Source organism: Astatotilapia calliptera, chromosome 9 (assembly GCF_900246225.1).
Source record: "Astatotilapia calliptera chromosome 9, fAstCal1.2, whole genome shotgun sequence".
Taxonomy (NCBI): Eukaryota; Metazoa; Chordata; class Actinopteri; order Cichliformes; family Cichlidae; genus Astatotilapia; species Astatotilapia calliptera.
The window spans coordinates 24,862,764-24,883,763 of NC_039310.1; the positions used below are offsets into that span (position 1 = coordinate 24,862,764).

Below are 21,000 nucleotides of genomic sequence, written 5' to 3' on the forward strand. Positions count from 1 at the left end.
ATGCAACGTTAATTTGGTGCAGCTGAAAGCGAGCAGTCACACAGATTATTGCATGAAACCAAGTCTCAAATTATACCCTAACAGGAAACAACAAGGGTTGATGCTTCAGTGGCATTCAGTAATATTTTGCTCACATACTGTATTTGATCAAGAGTTAATGATTTTATATGACTGTGATAAAATCAAATACAGACTTCATACTGTTTCTGTCATTTATACATTATTCTAACATAATATAGATACCTAAAAATCTCAGCAATTGTATTAAATGGTAAATGGCCTGTATTTATATAGCGCTTTACTAGTCCCTAAGGACCCCAAAGCGCTTTACATATCCAGTCATCCACCCATTCACACACACATTCACACACTTTGGTGCTGTATCAACTAACCGAACTGAGAATGATACTTAAATTTGTTAAATTCTGCTACTACTGCAAGACCAAAAAAGTTAAAACCAGAAATGACTAAAGTACATCTTGACCCCGGAATTTTGGAAAAATGACTCAGATTTGTATAAAAATGTATTTTTTTAGTTTAATTTAGCTTCGTTATTGTTTCTTTGTTATATCACAACATGATAGAACATCTGGAGCTGGTCTTGCTTGTTGTGCTCTTTATAGATTCAGTATAGATTTTTGTGAATCAAGGTGAAATAACACTGCTGTGATTCTAATGTAATCCTTCTTCTCTATATAGACCTTCTTCTGAATTCTAAATTGTTAGATAATGAAAAACGGTGCAATATTATTATACCATAAGATAAATAGATGCAAAGATGGGTGTACTATGAATAAATAGCTTGTAAATTGTAGACATTTAGATATGAAATTGTTATATCATACACTAAAATCCATGAGAAAAAGGAAATTTTGTCTGAGAACCAGACAGCTTCTAAAAAATTGTTAACTAATCTAAATCGCTGGTGAGAGACTTTATTCGTTTGCCTGTTACACCTTAATGAAAGATTTTGCCTTCATCAACCAAACAATATCCAGTCTTACAAAAAGCATAACGCCCAATGCTGTTTCTAATTTGTATTCATGTACAACTTTTTTCCCACAGTTCAATAAAATGAAAATGAAAAATTTATCACATTGTGGTGATTAATATTCTGCCTCAAATCCATCTGCCATCTCCTTTTAGCACATGTTAATAGCTGTGTTTTACAAGGTAATTAGCAACAGGTTCTACATAAGCATGCAGTAAATCCAAGTTTGGATACAGGCAATCATCAACCGGCTGCCCTCAAACCCAGTCATGAAAGCTCCTCTTCACTGGCAAGCTATCATGCTATGAATTCAGGACTGACATAAAAGTGATCAGTCCCGACCCTGCAGATGGTAGCTTTGCACCATTAGCTCCTCAGCCAAGCACATCCTCCAAATGTCTGAGCCTGATGTACTCTGGTATGAACAAGATTACCACTGTAGCAACACATCATCAGTTAAGGTAAAACTAACCTGTCTGACAATGGTGCAATGGTGGTGTGTAAACACTGTAAAAGTAAAAGACTGCATGGTTGGCTCCAGTGTCATAGATGAATATGACAGGTAAGGTCATCAGGGAGTAAACAAGTTCATGTTTAAACTTCTCAAAATCAAATTAATGATTAGATTATTTATTTTACTGTGAACATCTACCCAGTGCAGCTGAAAAATACACTGTGGAAGCAATACACCTTAATGAAACTTCAGGCTGTACAACCAAAACAGTGAGCTGAACAATACTTTGTAATGCTGCATACCTGTATTTGGCTGACAATGTTCATTGTATTCATTGTGTTTTGCACGTACTAATTTGGATGATTAAGAATAATCATTAAAACCTTTTATCCATGTTTATGAAATGAAGGTGTGATGTTTATGCTCTCTAACTTTGTTGTCTACAGTAAAGACTTGTTTCAGTCAACTCAATCAAATGTGCCACTTAAATTTTAGCTCCCTCTGACACTCTATTGTACCGAGAAGAGGTTGTATAACATTAGCATATAAACTGTTCATTTAAGCTGACCCTGATGTGGCTGCTTTTATCAACAAATTTCCACCAACAATCACAGCGCGCTGTGAGAGTGAGATAAAGACATACTTACTAGAGAAAATGGATTTGCCTCTAAGGGACTGTCATTTATATAAAAATGTAAATTTAAATGTAAACTTTCACATGTACGCCTCCATCTTTGCAGTGACTGCCTGTGTGCGCATGGCGTAAATCTAGCAGTCAGGCCTCATTATAAATTCCATATTTATCCCCTCTTAACTTAACCATCTGACAGGAGGCTTCAACTTATGTGCATTATTATGTTTTCCTGCTGCATATTCAGAGTCTGGTGACTCTGATGATAAAATATAAAACTCGACTGAAGCATCAAGCAGATGCCTTCAAAGGTGTTTTTGTCCCCCATGATGAAATCAGGGCGGAACTGAGGATCAGTCGCAGTCTGTCCATCTGTTCAGCACAATATGGCACACGGGCACAAACACACATACACACAGCTGATGTACAAGTTTGGTGGATGATGCAAGTCATTGTGGTGTTCTTGCAATATAAAACCTCTGACTGGTGAAAACTGGGAAGTCAGGTTTTGTTTACTTGCTGGAATTTGCTAACAACACATGGAAACTCTCTTTGCACACCCGTGAGTCTCATACCCTGCTGATTAAATATTGGTTTGCAGTGCAATGCAGGCCTTACGAGTTATGCCATAAAGTAAGGTAACAATTCACAATTACCACTGAGATTAGACTCTAAAAGGGAAAATAGAATAGAATAGAATAGAATTCAACTTTATTGTCATTGCACATGTCACAGGTACAGGGCAACGAAATGCAGTTTGCATCCATCCAGAAGTGCTTTAGCCATGATATAGATATATTACAATATATATTAGCAATAATATAGATATGTAAGTATATTACAGAAATGGGTCTATTATGGTATGTTATAATGTACACGGTATGAAGTATGTTATGAATATTCTATAACTATAAGTATGTACAGGCTGTAGTGAGTACAAGCTATGTACAGGCTATGAACAGGATATAAATATGAAATAAAAAAAAACTATACAGAAATCTGAGATATACAGCTATACAGAAATGTGAACTATGCAGGTTATAAACAGTTGTAGGATTAAAAATTATCGTATGTACAGAATGATTATTTACACAGAGCTATACAGTAGTGCAGTTAAGATAAGTGAGATATGTGGATAATTTCTACAGAGGCTATATAAAGTGCTAGTGGTTGTGAGTGGTGGTTCAGTCCATGTTATTATTGTGTGTTTGAGGGTACAGTTGTCCATTGTGTGTGTGTGTGTGTGTGTGTGTGTGTGTGTGTGTGTGTGTGTGTGTGTGTGTGTGGGTGGTTGTGGGTGTGTGTATGTTCAGTCCATGAGTTTAATGTGGGTCAGATGTCAGGAGGCAGAGTTCAGGAGTCTGACAGCTGTGGGGAAGAAGCTGTTCCGGTACCTGGTGGTCTTAGTCCGGAGGGTTCTGTAGCGCCTCCCAGAGGGCAGGAGGGTGAAGAGTCCATGTGATGGGTGACTGGGGTCTTTGATGATTTTCCCAGCCCTTTTCAGACACCGCTTCCTGTAGATGTCCTTTATGGCAGGAAGTGGTGCTCCGGCGATGCGCTGGGCAGTTTTCACGACCCTCTGCAATGCCTTCCGGTCCGAGGCAGAGCAGTTCCCGTACCAGACTGTTATACAGTTGGTCAGGATGCTCTTGATGGTGCAGCGATAGAAGTTCACCAGGATGTCTGAGGACAGGTGGTTCTTCCTCAGAGTCCTCAAGAAGAAGAGGCGCTGGTGAGCCTTCTTGACCAGCTTGGAGCAGTTGAGATCCTCGGAGATGTGGACTCCCAGGAACTTGAAGCTGCTCACACGCTCCACAGCCGTCCCCTTAATGTGGATGGGTGGATGTGGGTCAGCATTCCTCCTGTAGTCCACGATGAGCTCCTTGGTCTTCTCGGTGTTAAGCAGCAGGTTGTTTGTGTCGCACCACTCAGCTAGACGATCCACCTCCTCCCTGTAGGCGGCCTCATCAGTGACAACGATGAGGCCGATCACCGTGGTGTCATCTGCAAACTTAATGATGGTGTTGGAACCATCAGCAGGTCTGCAGTCGTGGGTGAAGAGGGAGTAGAGGAAAGGGCTCATCGTGATGGTAGATGAGCAGCGGTTATCCAGCCGGACATGTTGGGGGTGGTTGGTCAGGAAGTCCAGTAACCATTTGCACATGAGGGAACTGATGCCCAGGTCTGTCAGTTTCCTGATGAGTTGTGAGGGGTGGATTGTATTGAATGCTGAACTGAAGTCTATAAACAGCATTCTGCCGTATGTGTTGTTGTTGTCCAGGTGCGAGAGGACAGAGTGCAGTGCGATGGAGACTCTGTGCTCCTGTTCTGGCGGTATGCGAATTGGTGGGGGCCCAGGGTGGGGGGGAGACAGGATTTGAAGTGTGCTAGGACTAGCTGCTCTAAGCACTTAGTGATGATGGGGGTGAGTGCTACTGGGCGGTAGTCATTGAGGCTAGATGGGTTGGAGTTTTTGGGTATCGGGACGATGGAGGTGGATTTGAAGCAGGCCGGTACCACAGCGTGGGCCAAGGACAGATTGAATATGTCTGTGAGCACTCCTGTAAGCTCCCCAGAACACGCTCTGAGAACACGCCCGGGGATGCCATCAGGACCTGCAGCCTTGTGGACATTGATCCTGCTCAGCACCGCTCCTACATCGGTGGGGGAGAGAGTCAGAGGTTGGTGGTCTGGCGTTATGTCTGTTTTGATTGTGGTTGTGGGGTTCCCTCGCTCAAAACGAGCATAAAAGTTGTTGAGCTCGTTGAGGAAGGAGACATCAGAGGATGTGGGGGAGGGTTTGGTGGTCCTGTAGTCTGTAATGGTCTGGAGTCCTTGGCACATGCGTCGGGGGTTGGAGTGTTCTTCTACCTTCTTTTTATAAAAGAAGCTGCATAGAGACAATTCTAGGTACACTGCAGAGAACCTTGGACTGTTATATGTTCTATTTAAGCAAAACCAGGACAAAGTCTTGACTTTCTTCTGAGTTTAAAAAAGAATCAGAAATAAGAAATGTATATACTGTAGTTCATACATTTTCTGAAAATAACACATATTTTTGCCTCTGAAAACCACAGTGAATATTAAATCAAGCAGTCAAAATGTGATTCAAGTGCAAATCTTTTATTTTATTATTGCATTATTATAGTTAACTTGAATTAACTAGGCTTTGGGTCATTATATATTTGCTCTCTGATCCACTTTCCAGTTTGTTTTGCAGCATTTGTTTAAATGTGAGCAAAATGTACCCCTGTACACTTTAGAATTCATCCTGCTACTTCTATCAGTAGTCACACCATACATAAACACTAAAATGACCTACCTCCACTGGCAGGCATTACAGATGATGCAGTGTGCTTTGGAACTCTTTTGGGTTTGCACCTTTTAGGCATTTGACAGTGATATGTCTACCTTGTCAAGTGTGTTCGTGACATGGTTAAATGTTGTCAAGAGTGTTTTTTTTTAACCAAGGAAACAATTCTGCGCTCATTCACTTTAGTGGTCTTTCTGGGCTTTTGATGTTGCTGACCTGGCCTGTGCATTTGCTTTTTTATTTCTGAATGTATCAGAATGTTGTTTTAGCCACTCCTGATCGGTGTTGGTCAAGTTACTTGAAAAAAAGGTAATCAGTAACTAATTACTGATTACTTTCCAAAAAAAGTAATCCCGTTACTGTACTGATTACTTATTTTCAAAAGTAATTAGTTACTTAGTTACTTTCTAAAACATGATTTACACCCTAAACAGGAAATAAAGCAATCGATCTTTCAGCCCAATTTTACTTTTTCTGCATAATCCATCATATAAAATGTAATCAAATGAAAAAGTCTCTTTTTAAAACTTGTTTTATTAGTTTTAATCTTTTAACTTTATGCGTCAAGCAAACATTAAATTATATGCAACATTCTCTGACTGGCAGAAATTTGTTTAACATTTAAACCTATTTTCTGCATATTCCAGCATATAGAATAAAATAATTTTTTGTGTTTACACTCACTTTTTCAAATAGATGCAGGTGCACGTGTGTCGCAGCCGTCGGTGGAAGGATCCGGCAGTTTCTCTGTGAATTTCACATTCCAGTGGCAGCGTACTCGGTGCTTGCTCAGAAGTTTAGGGGTTTTTTCGCTGTAAAAAGAGGGTTTTTTCCCCACGCAGTGAACAGCGGACGCTAATGTTTTTGTCACTTTTTACAGAATCAAATTCAAAGTAAGGTCAGTGCGTCCACGCTTTAAAGGCTGCACTGTCATATGCTCTGCCGCACTCGATTTGATTTTTTTTTTATTATCCATTTTTGGTCTGCACACAAGCTGTTGCCACAAACTTCGCACTCGCTTATGTCATTGTCATGAGACACTCTCTCAAAAAAATCCCGGTTTTAGTAACGCAGTGTGCTTACGAGAAAGTAACAGTCATCTAATTACCTTAATTGCAATAGTAATCCCTGACTTTACTCATTACTTGAAAAAGTAATCGGATTACAGTAATGCATTACCGCCCATCTCTGCTCCTGATGTTCTTGTTGTCTCACTGATTGCTTTATTTTGAGGGTTTTTTTAAAGTCTAATAGTCCCCTCCTTCACTTCCGTCAGTATCTCTTTGGACCTCATATTTAGAATTGTAGTGTAATACCAAAAGCAAGTTCAGCACTTAAAAAAAAAAAAGATTTTTATCTGGTTAATTTGTAATGGAATAATGAGACCATGAAACTGAAGTCAACTGCTACACACAATACCTTCCTATGCAGATTATTTACCATGTAGCGCTGTCATGCCATCTCTGCTTAGAGGCTTAAATATCGATTGTGTTGCTTTGTAAACCAGAAATGAACACACCGTGATGAGGTACAGCAGGGGTTCCACTGGAAACTAAAATTACCTGCATATATCATTTATTATTTTCTAACTTGTAAAATTTGTGGATTTACTACTTTTTAAGGTTTTATTTCAGAACATTACAGTTGCCTCTTTTGTGCTTTTTCTTTTCTTATTCTGCTCTGTCTGTCTATTTTCTCCTTCTTATCTGGCTCAAGATCAGAATGGCAGCACTAAAAGCAGATACAGCCAGACTTCCCTCTCTCAGTCCACCTCCTCCAATTCTTCTGTGGTGAGACCGAGAGACATAATCTCTCTAGTGTGTCCTGATTCCGCCCCAGTGCCTCCTCCCAGTGGGACGTGCCCGAAACATCTCACCTCCAGGTGTCCAAGAGGCATCCTAATCAGATGCCTGAACCACCTCAGTTGGCTCCCTTTGATGTGGAGGAGTAGCGGCTCAACTCTGAGCACCTCCCAAATGACCGAGCTCTATCTCTAACAGAGAGCCTTTCAGAGGAAACTCATTTCCACTGCTTATATCCATGATCTTGGTCACTACCCACAGCTTCTGGCTGTAGCTGAGGGTAGGAGCATACTAATTAAAGCCCTACTTGCTGTGAAAATGTTAGACTCTAATGCATAAGATTGAAAACTGTGGTTTCAAGAGAATCATATGTGGATCACGAAATATTCTCTATGCTGTTGTAAATAATTTAGATACTCTCTCGATGTTTGGCTGTCATTGAAGTGTGGATGTCGCACTTTGGAGTTTTTGCTCTGACATATAATCCTTGTGATCACATGTAGTTATAGACCTCATGTCCTTCTCCACGCAAGAGCTCTATAACTGCCCTTTTTTTCAGCAATGTGCAGTGTGATGCCCATATGTTTTTTGGAGAGGTTGTTTTTGGTGTCCTTTTTCACCAACCTGTCTGGACTTCCCTGTTAATAACTTGCTAGTAACTTATGTTCCCATCATTTTGAATCTAGGGCATGAGCGTAAAAATACGGATATTTGTTTTTAAAACCATAGCTCACAGTGTAACACTTTAGTAAGTAGTAAGTACAGACTTGCTCCTCACATTTCTGTCTGAGCTGTTCGTTTATCAGTTTAACTAACAGAGGGCACATGGTTAATTGCAGGAGGAGGACCCCTGTACCACCTCCTACAGTTCACCTTAGTCTTACTAGCCTCCACAATGGTGGACTGGTTTTCTTGTATTTATGTTTTGTGGAATCAGTGGACTGTTTAAAAATGTATTGGGAGTAAGAGGTGTTGTCATTTCCATGATCTTTCTTGCTGTTTTGCCCAGATTAAAAATGTTAGCTTCAGGTTTGACAGGTTTCCTGGGTTTACAAAACACCAACAGACCTTCTGTAATGTATGCTTTGAAAATTGTGTATCTAACAAAAAGACATGAGCTGGTGGTGGCAGAGTTGGCAATGCTAAGATTTTTACTGGGAGTGACCAAAATAGATCGGATTTGAAATGAGTATATGAGAGGGACAGCTCAGTTTTAGGTTTAGTTTGGAAACAAAGTTAGAAAGGAAAGGCTGAAGTGAAGGTGGAGAAGATAGTAGATATACTGGACAAAGCACGTTGAATATGCAGGTGCCAGGCAGGAGGAAAAGAAGAAGATGAAAGAGAAGGTTCAGGGATGTAGCGAAGGAGAACATGGTTGTGGCTGAAGAGGATGCTGGGGGTAGGGTGAGATGGCACGAGGTTATCCACTGTGGCAAAGCCTAAAGGGACTAACCAAAAGATAAAGAAGCAGAAGATATGACAGATTTTTAAAGCAGCTGCCAGCAACGTAAGATGGACTCTGTAGTTGTGCTATAAAAAGTTGATATAATATACCTGGAGACACCAAAACTGAGTCTCTGGAGGAAGTGGACATGGATCACACAAACACTTTCCACGGACCGTGTGTTTCTGTTACGTATTCACACTCATCGTCTTATATTAAAAGTGACCACATTTCTATCAATCTATGATGTTTTTGTGGATATTTCACAAAAGATATTTTAGGATACTGATGTTTTGCCATTTAGCTCATTGTACTCCTTTACAGAAGTAAGACCTCCCAGAGATTAGAAATAAACCGAATATAGTTTGTAAGGGTGTTTTATTATTTTTATTATCATTATTATCATTATTATTTATCAAACTACTGCATTACAAGTAAACCTGTTTTTGATTTCGGTATCATGATGGAAATGAAATGTTTATGTGAGGCTAGAGTCTCCCAAAACAAAGCTAAATGTTCCTCAATTCAACTGAGCTTAAATCAGACGTTTAAACACACTGTGTAAGAGGCCACGTTTCAGACATATTACAAAGCAGTGAGGTAGTTCCATTTCAACACTGATCTCTGAAATTTGAACATGCCAATCATAAATACAAGTGAAGTAAAACGAGCTGCAGTGAAAGCTGGAATCAAGAACCTGTTTGGCTGTTTGGCTTTTAGTTTCTTTTACCTGTGAGAAGTAGGTAATTCTATTTTATGAATCTTTAAACTTAGTTAAAAGCATTTGTTGTTATTTTGGGTTTAACTAGAAAGATATAGTGGCACGTACAGTAATGGTCCCCACTTGATGCGCAGGATATTTGAACCAGCAACAAAGGAAAGTGTGAGAAGAAACCCCTGTTGCTGGTTATCTTTTTGACATTTAAAGGTCCTATATTTAACAGCTGTCTGAGGTGAAAAACATCCCTACTTGTCTTTTGTCTTCATGGCTTTTCCTATCCTCTCTGCAGTCACTGTTTATAGCCTCCTTATACACCTTTTAGCACAGCTAGGCACCCTGAACATAATGAATTTTGTGTGTGTGTGTGTGTGTGTGTGTGTGTGTGTGTGTGTGTGTGTGTGTGTGTGTGTGTGTGTGTGTGTGTGTGTGTGTGTGCGCGCGCTGAAGACAGCCGAAGCAGAGATGTGATGACCTTAAAAAAATACTTGCAGCCAAAAATGTTACCTCATAGAAAATGACAGCCACAACATGAGCATAGACAGGCTTAGCAGTGGGATTAAACATCACTTACGAAAGACTGTCCTGCAGCTAAAATATCACTGCTTTGATCCCCATAGAAACCAATATGTCCATCAAGTGCCGTGTCTCGGTGAAGGGTCCTCGTGCTGAAGTCTGAATCTCTCGAACTATTGTTGTCTGAAATTCACCAAAACAAAACTTCAGGGTGAGAGCACTCTGGCTAGAAACAAAGAAGCTCAACACATATTGCTTTTTCCACATTATTTTTTTCTATCCTCCCACCATGCGCATGGATGTGAAATGAGTCATATAATGGGACAGAAGACGATATGATGAGCATCAACTGAGAATTGCAGGAGGCATCTGCTGTAAATATGCACGTCTGGTCTGATGATCAGAAGCCACACTAGTCCTAATCAAAGGCCTGAGGCAGCTTAGATGATGCTTTAGTTTATTATTATGCTTGTTTTTTTCCCCCCTCCATCTCCAATAAGCTCTTTATTCTTTGAAAGGTGAACACTTGCAGCCGCCAGGAAAATCTTGTTAAGATTCAGTTTGATATCAGAATGTGTCAAAAAAAACATTATGTATTCCTTCAGTTTTTGTTGTCAGAAGTACAAAGAAAATCATTTTTATCTATTTCAGACTTATGTTCCTGTTTGTATTTCACCTCTTCTTTTTTTCTAAATTGTATTTAAAATGCATTTCTTCCTCCTCTACACATCAATTCAAACATTGTTAATGCTCCTATAACCAAAGTCTCATAAAATGATGGTTTGTTTTGATTTGAATATCATTCATATTGATGCCTGTCTTGTCTGATAGTTGAATAACCCATTCACCGCCTTCACAATTTTTTCTTCCCGTTTTCTTCCTTCTGGCCTCCTTAACTATTTCTCTGTTATCTTACTTCTATAACTTCTATTATCTTCTGTGATATAGTTCTAATTTTCATTTAATCCACTGACAGATAAGACACTGTCACTCAGGGCAGCGTGGCATTGTGTAGTGGTCAGTTCTTCAAACAGTGCCACCAGAAATGGATGGGAAGAAATTAGCTTTCAACCCTCCATGTGTTTTATCTGTGTCATAAAAAACAAACCCAACTATCATTGCTGGTGCTAAAATGTCTTGTGTGAAGTTCTTACACTGTTAGCATTGTGTACTACTCTGTATTTTAATTTTGGGACTCCACTAGAGTAGCTTTGCATGTTCAAAATAATCCTTAAGTTTCTAGCAGAAGTTTCTTGCATGACATCATGTGCACATTGCTTGTGAGTTGTCTGACATATATTGGATGCGATTCAACCACAGGTCACGAGAGAATTATGTGTGTATTCCCCTGTCAGTTGGTGAGTCGTTGCCGGAGGTTGCTGGTTGTCACTTGGTGAAATCAGATGCAAAAAGGGTGCTGCGCCAAAAATAGCCATGTGATTCCTTTGGTGGCTAGCAGATTACCATGGTCACCTTTAGTTTTCTTTGGATGACATTAGCTTGTCCTCACACATTTGCTAAGTACTAGTTGAGGTGTAGTTAACGCACAACTGGTTGAAAAGAAGGAGGCAAGAGTTTGTGGATAACGTAGCTTGTTTTGTGCAAACTGCAGGCAACCGCGGCAATCTTCTAGCAACTAAAGCAGTTGCAAGCAGGTTTTCACCAACCAGATTCTCTACAGACCTTTTTTGGGGGGGCAACCGCTCACCAACCGGTTGGGGAATACAGGTTACTCTCTGTGGTTAGTGGCTGGTGATTGTCAGGCTGTCACTGACTGAACTTTAGACCTAGGTGACTAGGCCCTTATTCACTTACTCATTATTACCTTTATTTAATCGGGAAGTCACACTGAGATTAAATCTATTTTACAAATGAGACCTGCCAAGGTAGGAGACATACAAACTCAAAAACCCAAGAAGTGCAACATCAAATATATAGTCTAAATACAATATAGAAACACCCTCAACATTAAACATTAGTGGCTTCTCAAGAAAAAAGAATCAACGCTCTCAATGCTTCAGGTGACCATATTAGTGTTATCCTCTTCCACAGAAGTTATACAGAGCCAAGCTTGAGTTTTTGGCTCACAGGGACTAATTTTACATGCACTGACCCCATTATTACTTTAGCCAAGTTTAATATCATCATCTTACATTGTAACAGTATATATGACAGAAAGTAAGTCAAGCACAATAGCTCCACTTTAACATTGCCAGTTACGATACTATGCACTGGATGATAAAAGTCAATCTTGTTTACTAGCTTGCTGTTATTAATGAATTTTTGCAGTTTATTCTGGATTACATGAACAGTTATTCAGAGTCAGACCTTCTTTAATTTGTCTATATGTCATCAGGTAAGCTCAAGCTGATTACTGAATCTGATCTAATGTATTAATGAATTATTGTTATATTATAGGTCATTATTGTTATTTTGTTGTTAATTATAGGTTTGTGGTTGGACATGTGTTTTGTTATGTTGTTCTCTCACGTCTATGGGGTATCCTTCCTTAGTTAGAGTTGATCCCTATATTATAGTGAGTTGGCCTTAAAAGATCAGGCCTGGTAAGGTCTTTTTGGAATATAATGACTGACTGTGTCCTATCGTGTCTCTATGGTGGTCTCAAGGACAGCTGTTGTCTAGTTTGGGGAAATTGCAAATTTCATTGCGTTCCTTTATCTGGAGGAAGGAGTAAAAGATATAAAGAAAACTCGCGATGGAAGGATAAAAATCAGAATGGGGACGTGTGCTCGTCTCTCTTTTTCTTTATCAACTATTTCCACAATAAGTCAATGTTTTTTACTACAGCCCTCACAAAATATCTATAACAGCTGTTATGATTTGTTCAATGCATTTACCTTTAATAACTTCCCTCGCAGCCAGCTGAGTCAACTTTCATTTTCTGTTGGTTCCAAGACAAAGCAGGCTACTGATGCATTTGCTGTGTGTTTGTTATTACTAAGCACAGGCATGCATGTGAGCCCTTTATAGCTGATGATGTGGTTGTTTTCTCTACAGGTGAGGATGACCGTCTGGCTCTGAAGGGCAAGGTGTCAGTTGGAGACCTCTTTAGGAAGGAATTCAAGGTTCATGACCCAAATGCCAAATGGATAAGCAGTAAGTATCTGTGTTAAAAATGAGACAAGGTTGTTTTTAGAATTTGTATTTTTATTCACACACCACTACCTAAAGCTGCTTTTGGTGATATTTTTGTTACCGCAATTGTGTCAGTGGAAACATAACTGTAGTCCGGAAAGCTTTAACTTTGAGCTTATTGTTTAGATTCACTGATCCTTGGGATTGGGTACTAGCGAGTCTCCCTGGCTTACACAATATGATTGTTCATTTATTGTCAATATCCACATTGCTTCTTTTCTACTTTGAGCTTTAGGAAGGAAAGGGGATCAGGGCTATTTTTTAGAGTTAATGGATTAGTTAGTTAATGGATTTGAAAGACCAGATGTTATGTAGCACAGATAAAGTGAAAAATAAGCCCCACTACATTAAGAAACACTGGGAAGAGATGTATAAAAACATCCGTCCTTTTTCTACCACTTCTCTGTGTCTGGGATGCTGTGGCAGCTGTGTAAGCAGATATGTATGGACCTCAATCACCCCAGCCACTACCTTTGCCTCATCCGGGGAATACAGAGGTGTTCTTAACGCAGCTGAGAGATGCAATATCTCCAGAATGTCTGGGGTCTGCCCCGGGGTCTCCTCCCAGTTAGACATGCCCGAAAAATCTCACCTAGGAGGCATCCAGAAGGCATCCTAGTCAGACACAAACCTCAAACAGGTTCTAATTTGTTCTGACAGAAGAAAGAGAGACAACCACAACACTGAATCCCCTGGTTCTAAACTGGATGTCTTATTATTTTTGTTCCTTTTTTTAAAGGAACCTCTTACTAAACCATCTCCTTTTCCTCTGTCCTTTCAGTTTTGCCACACAGAGAGAACGTTTATAGTGTAGTTGTTGCAAAAAACAGTTTGCCAGCTTGAGATGATATTGCGAAAGATCTGTTGGTCCCACTTCAAAGCTTGTGTTGCTCTACGATTGTTCAGTTAACTGATTTGTTCAATGAAACATTGCACCATCCAGTCTGTCTCAGTAAAACAAACGCCCGCAGCAGTGGGATAAACTGTGTACTGGTCACTGTTACCAGAGACTTACTTAGAATCGAGGAATATAGATCAGACATTCAGCTTTAAGAAAACAGTACCAGCTGTCAAGCATGGTAGTGATAGCATCATGCTACCACTATCATTGAGGATTAAGCTAAAACTTGGAAGTAAACGAGTAATTATACAGGACAATGATGCCCAAAGACGCATGAAAGCTGCTTGTAGAATTAATAAAGCATGAAGCTTTTGGAGCAGCCCTTTTAAAGTCTGGACCTTGAACCCATCAAACTTACTGTGGACCATGCTTAAAATTCAAGTGTGTGAAAGAAAGACACCATTTAACTTCAACAAACCCAGCTGGAAAAGGGGTTAAAGATTCAGCCAGACGTTTGCTGAAGTATTGTCAGTTTGTGGTCCTAAATATAGAACTAAAGGGTTTGAATCCAAATTCTGCTTTTAATTGTTCTTGACACAGTTTTACCTCCACACTGATGTGGTGACAGCATGAGCTGCTGTATATCTCAGTAGGTGTGATGAATAATTAGAAATGTGAAAGTCTCTGGTTTACATCTTAACCAACATACTTGTGTCTTTTCTTTTACATTTGGTACATATTTGAGGGGTTTTGCATAATTTTCTTTTCGAGGGGGACTGTGAGTGAAGTTCGCTGGCTGTGAGCGTCGGAGTGAATTCTGGATGAGCAGGAATTATTTTCAGCAAAGGCAAAGCAATCAGAGAGCTCAGCTGGTTAAAGAGACTTTTATCTCAGAGGTTCTGGGTTCAAATCCAGCTTGAAGAAGGAAATTGTGCTTTTATTACTTTTACAGTAGCTGACAATTGTTCATTCAAAATGATGCGGTGTTCGAGCAAGCTGCTGCACAGCTCAGTAGGTCTAACGATGTGTTAGAAAAGTGAAGAGTTTGGGTTAAGTTTCACTTTGGGAAACAGTCCTGTTGCAATTCAGCTGCTTCTCTTGAGGTGAGCTATACATTTTTCCTCATAAGATTACAGTGAATAACGTTGCTCCCTTCCATCTGCTTCATTAGCTCAGCAGGTTTATTGTAAAGTTTGAGTTCAAACTCAGTCTTAGACAGATGTGCAGGTGTCTGTTTCTCACACAACAAACTGTAGATTTTATTCATGTTTCTGCTTTATTTATCTGTTTATTTACGTTGATCAGCTCTGTAACATGTCAGAGAATAAATGAGTGAAGGCCTGAGTTGGTTCACTGAAGTTATTACATTTATCCTTGACAACTGAACAGCTGGATTTTCTCTCTCAGATCTTTGTAGATGAAGAGGTAAACAGGCCACAGCTTCAGTCACATTTCTACGCCTTTGACTGGTTGAATTAAAATGTGGAAAAAACTTCTTCTCTGTAGAAACAGCAGAAGAAATAAGGATGGAGTGGAGTCTCTGCAGATGCACAAAGAAAGAATTGCAGTCCCACAAATGTGGATAAACTCGAACATAAAGATCTTCCTTTAAGCTCCAGCTCTGATCCACACTGTAGGAAACAAATCAGAACATCAGTGAGACCGAAACAGTCAAATCAAACAGCTTTTCAATTGGCTCATTTTGAGGCAAAGCTACTGCTGAGCTTCTCCCCCTTTATCACTGAGCCTGAGCCCAGACACCCCTCTGAGGAATCTCATTACTGCTGCTTGTATCCACATTCTTATTATTTTGGTCACTGCCCGGAGTTCATGGCTATAAGGGAGGGCAGGAACGCAGATGGACTGGTAAATCGACAGCTTCGCCTTCACGCACAACTGTCTCTTCACTAAAACAGATTGGTACAGAATCTGCAATGCTGCAGATGCTTCACCAGTCTGCCTGTCAATCGCACGCTCTATTTCTGTTCCACTCTTGAACTCCTCCGCTGGACACAATAACTCATCCTCAACCTGTAGCTGTAGCAGTCCACCCTTTTCTTGGTCAGAACCATGGTGTCAGACATGTAGAAGCTAATTCACATCCATGCCACCTCACACTTCGGTTCCAAATCACCTCAGTCCGACCTGGAGGTCACTGCTGGATGAACCCAGCAAGAGCACATCATCCTCAAAAAGCAGAAACAAAATCTGGGGTATAAAATATATGTGTAATAAATAACCCCTCATGAGACTGTTAACCATTTCATACAGCCTAATTAGTAGAACATAATTAATTATACAAAGAATAATACGTGTAATGCTTTTTTCTTTTTATTGTTATAACCAAAGACTGTGCAAGAGCATCACACTGCATTTTAGTAAATGTTAGATGTGCAATCAAAGTAATCAGTATTGTTTGTTTGTAGGCTTTTGCATTTGCACGTGCACTGTTGTGCATGTGTGCTTACTGCTTGAAATTCCTCCAAAGAATATTTTCCATATGCACCAATAGCGAACCAATTACCTGAAACCTCAACCCTCATTTTTCTTTGATCAGTGACAGTGTGCTGATGTTGCCATTGTTACAATTCATCACCACCAATTTCTGACGCTTGTTTTTTAATAGCGACGCTGTGACAGCATAAACACTGACAGCACCTCGGGGAGGCAATGAGAGAAAATTATATACTTTATTTTCCATCAAGGTAAAACGGCGACTTGATGCAGCCCCACACGTCTTAGTTTGGCATTGAAGAGAGCGATCACAGCTCGAAGATGTGAGGGATCCGTGCAGCTGAAGGATTAATGAGGTGGATTTTGTCTTCTCTCGTGCCCAGCGAAGCTGTCTCCCTCAATCAAAACATCTAAGATGGCTCCTACAAAGGACACAGCTGTTAAATCTCCTCTCAAATCCCGAATTTGCAAAACCTTCTCCTCTGTGATTGGCTGTAATTAGAAAGCTGAAAACCCATATTTGTTATATTAGTGACAGGAAGATGCCGTTCCTCTGGATCTCAGATGACAAGCTGAATAAATTTCTGTCTGGATTTGTCTGTTTGTTTTAGCCGCAGTTCCCCATATGTGCTTAAGGATGAGCCGTCTCTCGTGTGGCTGATTTGTTGCCGTTACTAGCTGTGACCCAGAAGTTGTAAACAAATGGATCATGCTTGAGTGAACCATGATGGATATCACAATCTGCAGTAGTGCTGTACACATCTGGAAGCAAACATCTGTTCTTGGATGATTTCAGCAAAGGTTCAAACTGTGGCAGAAGAGGTGTGGTTGAATTAAGACCAGTATGATTAATGACAAATAATAGTGCTCATTTTCTGCTTCTCTTAACCTTTTTTTTTTAGCATGAAGTAAAAAAGAAGTAGTGCTGTACAGAAAACAAGCTCTGCAAGAATCCATACACATCACAGCATTCACCAAGAAACTTTAGGCATATCATCAGAAAAAAGTTCACTCTTTCATCCTCTCCCTTTTTTTGTGCTGTTGACAGTTTGAGCCTTGATCTCCAGTTATATTCAGTATACCATTAAATACACCTCACAAGGAGGGAGACAGAGAGACCCAGAAGCTGTATGTTTTTTCTTTGTTAGTGTGCCATTTTAGTAGTGGAGTGCTCATCCAACTTGCATGCTTTCAGGGCTGTTTCGAGGAATTTACAATAATGGCTTCCTTTGTTGGAGGCTGAAATTGATTTTTTTTTAAACCTAATTTAGCTCAGTTTTATGTTTTGCCCCCGGTCTCCATCTATCAATCAATTCCCTGGAGATAGACTAAATATAACCTTGAGAATCCATAATGATTGTATATTAGGCTGTTTTTATGAGGCCATAATGCTTCCTCATATCTTCTCCAATAGCATTAGCTTAAATATATGCTATACTTAAGCCTCATTAGGGGCTCTTATCTGCTTCTAACAAAGGTTGCAGGGATTGCGATTCTTTCTTCATTTTGATGCTTTTTCTTAAGTTTATCACAATTTGGATCATTAGTGCCTTTGGCTATTGTTCCCATCTTTATTTTATTTAGCTTACCAAGTGATTGCCGAAATCTGAGTATGTAGGGAAATTGTCAAAACAGGAGGCAGACTGCATGAAACACAAGCCGTTAAACAGTCATACGGGTTTTAAACAAACCTCCAAGTTAGCAGGTTTTATGTTCTTATAATTAAAAGCTCATTGCTGTGGGCATTGTGTTGTTGCTTCAGGTTGAAGCATGCCAATGAAAAACAATCCATGATGGTTATTTTGCAAAAACAGCCAGCACTGTTTTTACATCTACTGAGATCACCGTGAGTTATTTTATCTTCTGTTGCAGCAATCAGTCAAACAGTAAATATATTCTGCTTTATTATAAATATAGATATAAGAAAATCTGTCAGGGATGTACACTTGAAAGCTTTTCATTTGCCAGTGCAGCTAGGTTAAACTTTCTTAGGTATTTTTTTTTGTCTTTGCCGGGGCTCTGTGCTGTCAGCTCTGCTGTGCCAGCACAGTGGGAGTGCCGTCATGCTGTTACTTGTCAGAACATGGCTCTAACTAAACATATTCAGAAATAAAAACAAAGGCAAGTAGAAAATTTATCTTTTGAACTGTGTGCATGGTAAACATCCATTTTGTTCCCTAGGCAAACTATCTGGTTTTATTATGAATAAGTTTCCTCACTTTCAGTTTTATTGCAAAATAAATTGGGTTTATAAGCTTGCTGACTGGGCTCATTTACGTGCTGTCCACTGATCTCTTCAACATATACCTTTACTGTAGCTGTCTTCTGTCTTTCTACATCTTATCAATGTTTTAGATAGATACATAACCAACAGGAACAATGGCCAAGTTATAAGCAACTTAAATTATCCTCAAGTTTTGTGATATATCTAATTTAAACGCTATAAACTCCTTTACCCTGCCCTCATCACTATTCTAATCATGCAATAAGGCCATCACTGTCTCCCTGGTTAGGTAATTGCACAGTTAGCATTGATCTCTCACATATGCCTCTTTTTTTACCACTCCATCTGAATCAAACAGGCATGGCATCAACATCATTCTCGCACCACCAAGGTGAAGCCAGCCCTGTGGGACGCAACACAAGCGCTCACAGCAGCTGTTTGCCATTTTAATGTCCACGTTTCTCTTGTTTGCCACTCCAGGACACCACTTGTCTCACTGATGTTTGTTAAATATGGTTAAGGGGGAGCCATTTGTAAAGAGGCCAACCAGTCAGGGCTTCACAAAGGGGATGTCGCCGTGACTTTGAGAGGGGCTCGTGACTGTGATTTCAATATGGGTGAAGCGTACTGATGTTTGTTTTGTCACTGTGTGGGCTTTTAATGCATGCACAACAGCCTTGTTTCAAGTGATGCACAGTATTTATGTAAAGGGTTCACATTGGAAAAAAGAGTAGACAGTTGCTTCAGTCCCTTTATGATCTTTTGTGAGGAATGAAGTTCTGCATTGGGCCTCTTTCCTACAACTGAGACATATCAAATTAGCCCATATAGTCAGTGTACGTATCCAGTTGTTGTCACAGAAAATCAGCTTTTTAAAAAAATGCTACCAATACGAGAACGAGCAGGTGTACGTTTCTCCCTTTGAGCTTCTCTAATTTTACCATATGTTTGATGCTTAATTGGAAAGGATGTGTTTGCACAGACTGAAGTTCAATCTTTCATGCTTTTCAACCTTGAGACAGCAGCGAAGGGTGGTACAACAACTAGTTGCTTGACAGAAACAAGCTGTAAAATATACTGATGTGTTTTTAATTTCCAGGGAAAAACAAAACAAAAAACCAAGCAAGTAAAAAGAAAGCGTCTGATACAGAAACAGACTTTGGAATTGATATAGTTGCTTCTGTGTGTCTCATGACAGATTCATCAGTCTCTTAACACCGTAGCTGCTAACGTCAAGGCAGCTTCTGAACAGTTGGATGTCATCTTTGATCCAACTTTCAAGCAACAAAAAAACTGAAAGGCAGATCTTCCACTCATGGTTTGTGCAACTTAGGAATCATCCTAAAAATAAGTTGCACAGATGCATGTTTCTATGATTCTCCTTTGAATACAGTTTTGTCTTACTTGCTTTTAAAAAATAAAGCAGAGAAAAGAGCCTGTGATGTAAAAATTCTCATATAAACCAGTGATCAAATCTTTTAAAAAGGGATTCATTTGCACTCAACAGCCCTTGGCTTTAGTTTTAAAATTCTGTTTTACTGAGGTCAAATCTTAGTACTGCAATTTTTATCAGCCAGAATCCAGCCTCAGGGGAAGAGGCAAGGTCTTAAACTGACAAGGACTACAGTGTTTTGAAATGCTCTGTCTGCAGGTTTAAACTTTCCACGTGGCTGTGGAACCTTGTGGATTGTTGACCCTATGACAAGCACTGGGTGCTAGTGAAAAATGTTTATTTTCCAATCAGTTGGAAAGTACTGGTTTTAGAGAGTGCTGGCAGTCAGTAGGTGAAATTGGTCACTAAGATGGCGCTTCTCCAGAAGCCTCCTTGTGATTGCTTTGGTTGCTATTCACTATTGTTTAAAGGAAGAAGCCAGCTTGTCTGCAAACATTTGCCAATTACTCCCTAAGGGGTAGACAAACTTGACAAACATCAAAATCTGAGATTAGAAGTGTGTCACTGTTTCACTACTGCTTGGTGAGTAGCTGGCAAGTGTTTGCACAGTCTATGGAAACCTACTGTGAGCTGTAGGAGACTAAAGCACAAGGAAGTTTGTCACTGCAGCACCATTCAGTTTTTGCAATAAGTTTCACCTAATTACTACCAGCAACCTCTAGCAACCAGTCAGGGAATACACATTTTTCCCTAGCAAACAGTGTTTGCCAGAGAGTCGGCAGCAAGTTTGAACCACCACGTTTAACCAAAGTGTTTTTGTACATGGAGAAATAGAAATTGTTTTCTGTCACAAAAGTCAAGTATTATGTTACAGTATTAATTTAATAGAATCATTATGAAAACAACTTTTTGATATATACATACATACATATATACATATGTATGTATGTATGTATGTATGTATGTATATATATATATATATATATATATATATATATATATATATATATATATATATAAAAATACAAAGCTGGACTGAAAGACAGCACAGAGGCACTAATCA

At 39.6% G+C, this 21,000-nt stretch overlaps 1 protein-coding gene across 6 annotated transcripts in view; it reads left to right on the top strand.

Annotated features, from left to right (window-relative positions):
- LOC113029320 (dipeptidyl aminopeptidase-like protein 6) overlaps positions 1-21,000 on the top strand; it is a 261,437-nt gene that overhangs the window by 193,262 nt on the left and 47,175 nt on the right. For all 6 annotated transcript variants that reach the window (XM_026180141.1, XM_026180142.1, XM_026180143.1 and 3 more), the window contains one exon: positions 12,888-12,986. In XM_026180141.1, the coding sequence (XP_026035926.1) occupies positions 12,888-12,986 (99 nt within the window). The remainder of the gene's footprint in view (positions 1-12,887; positions 12,987-21,000) is intronic.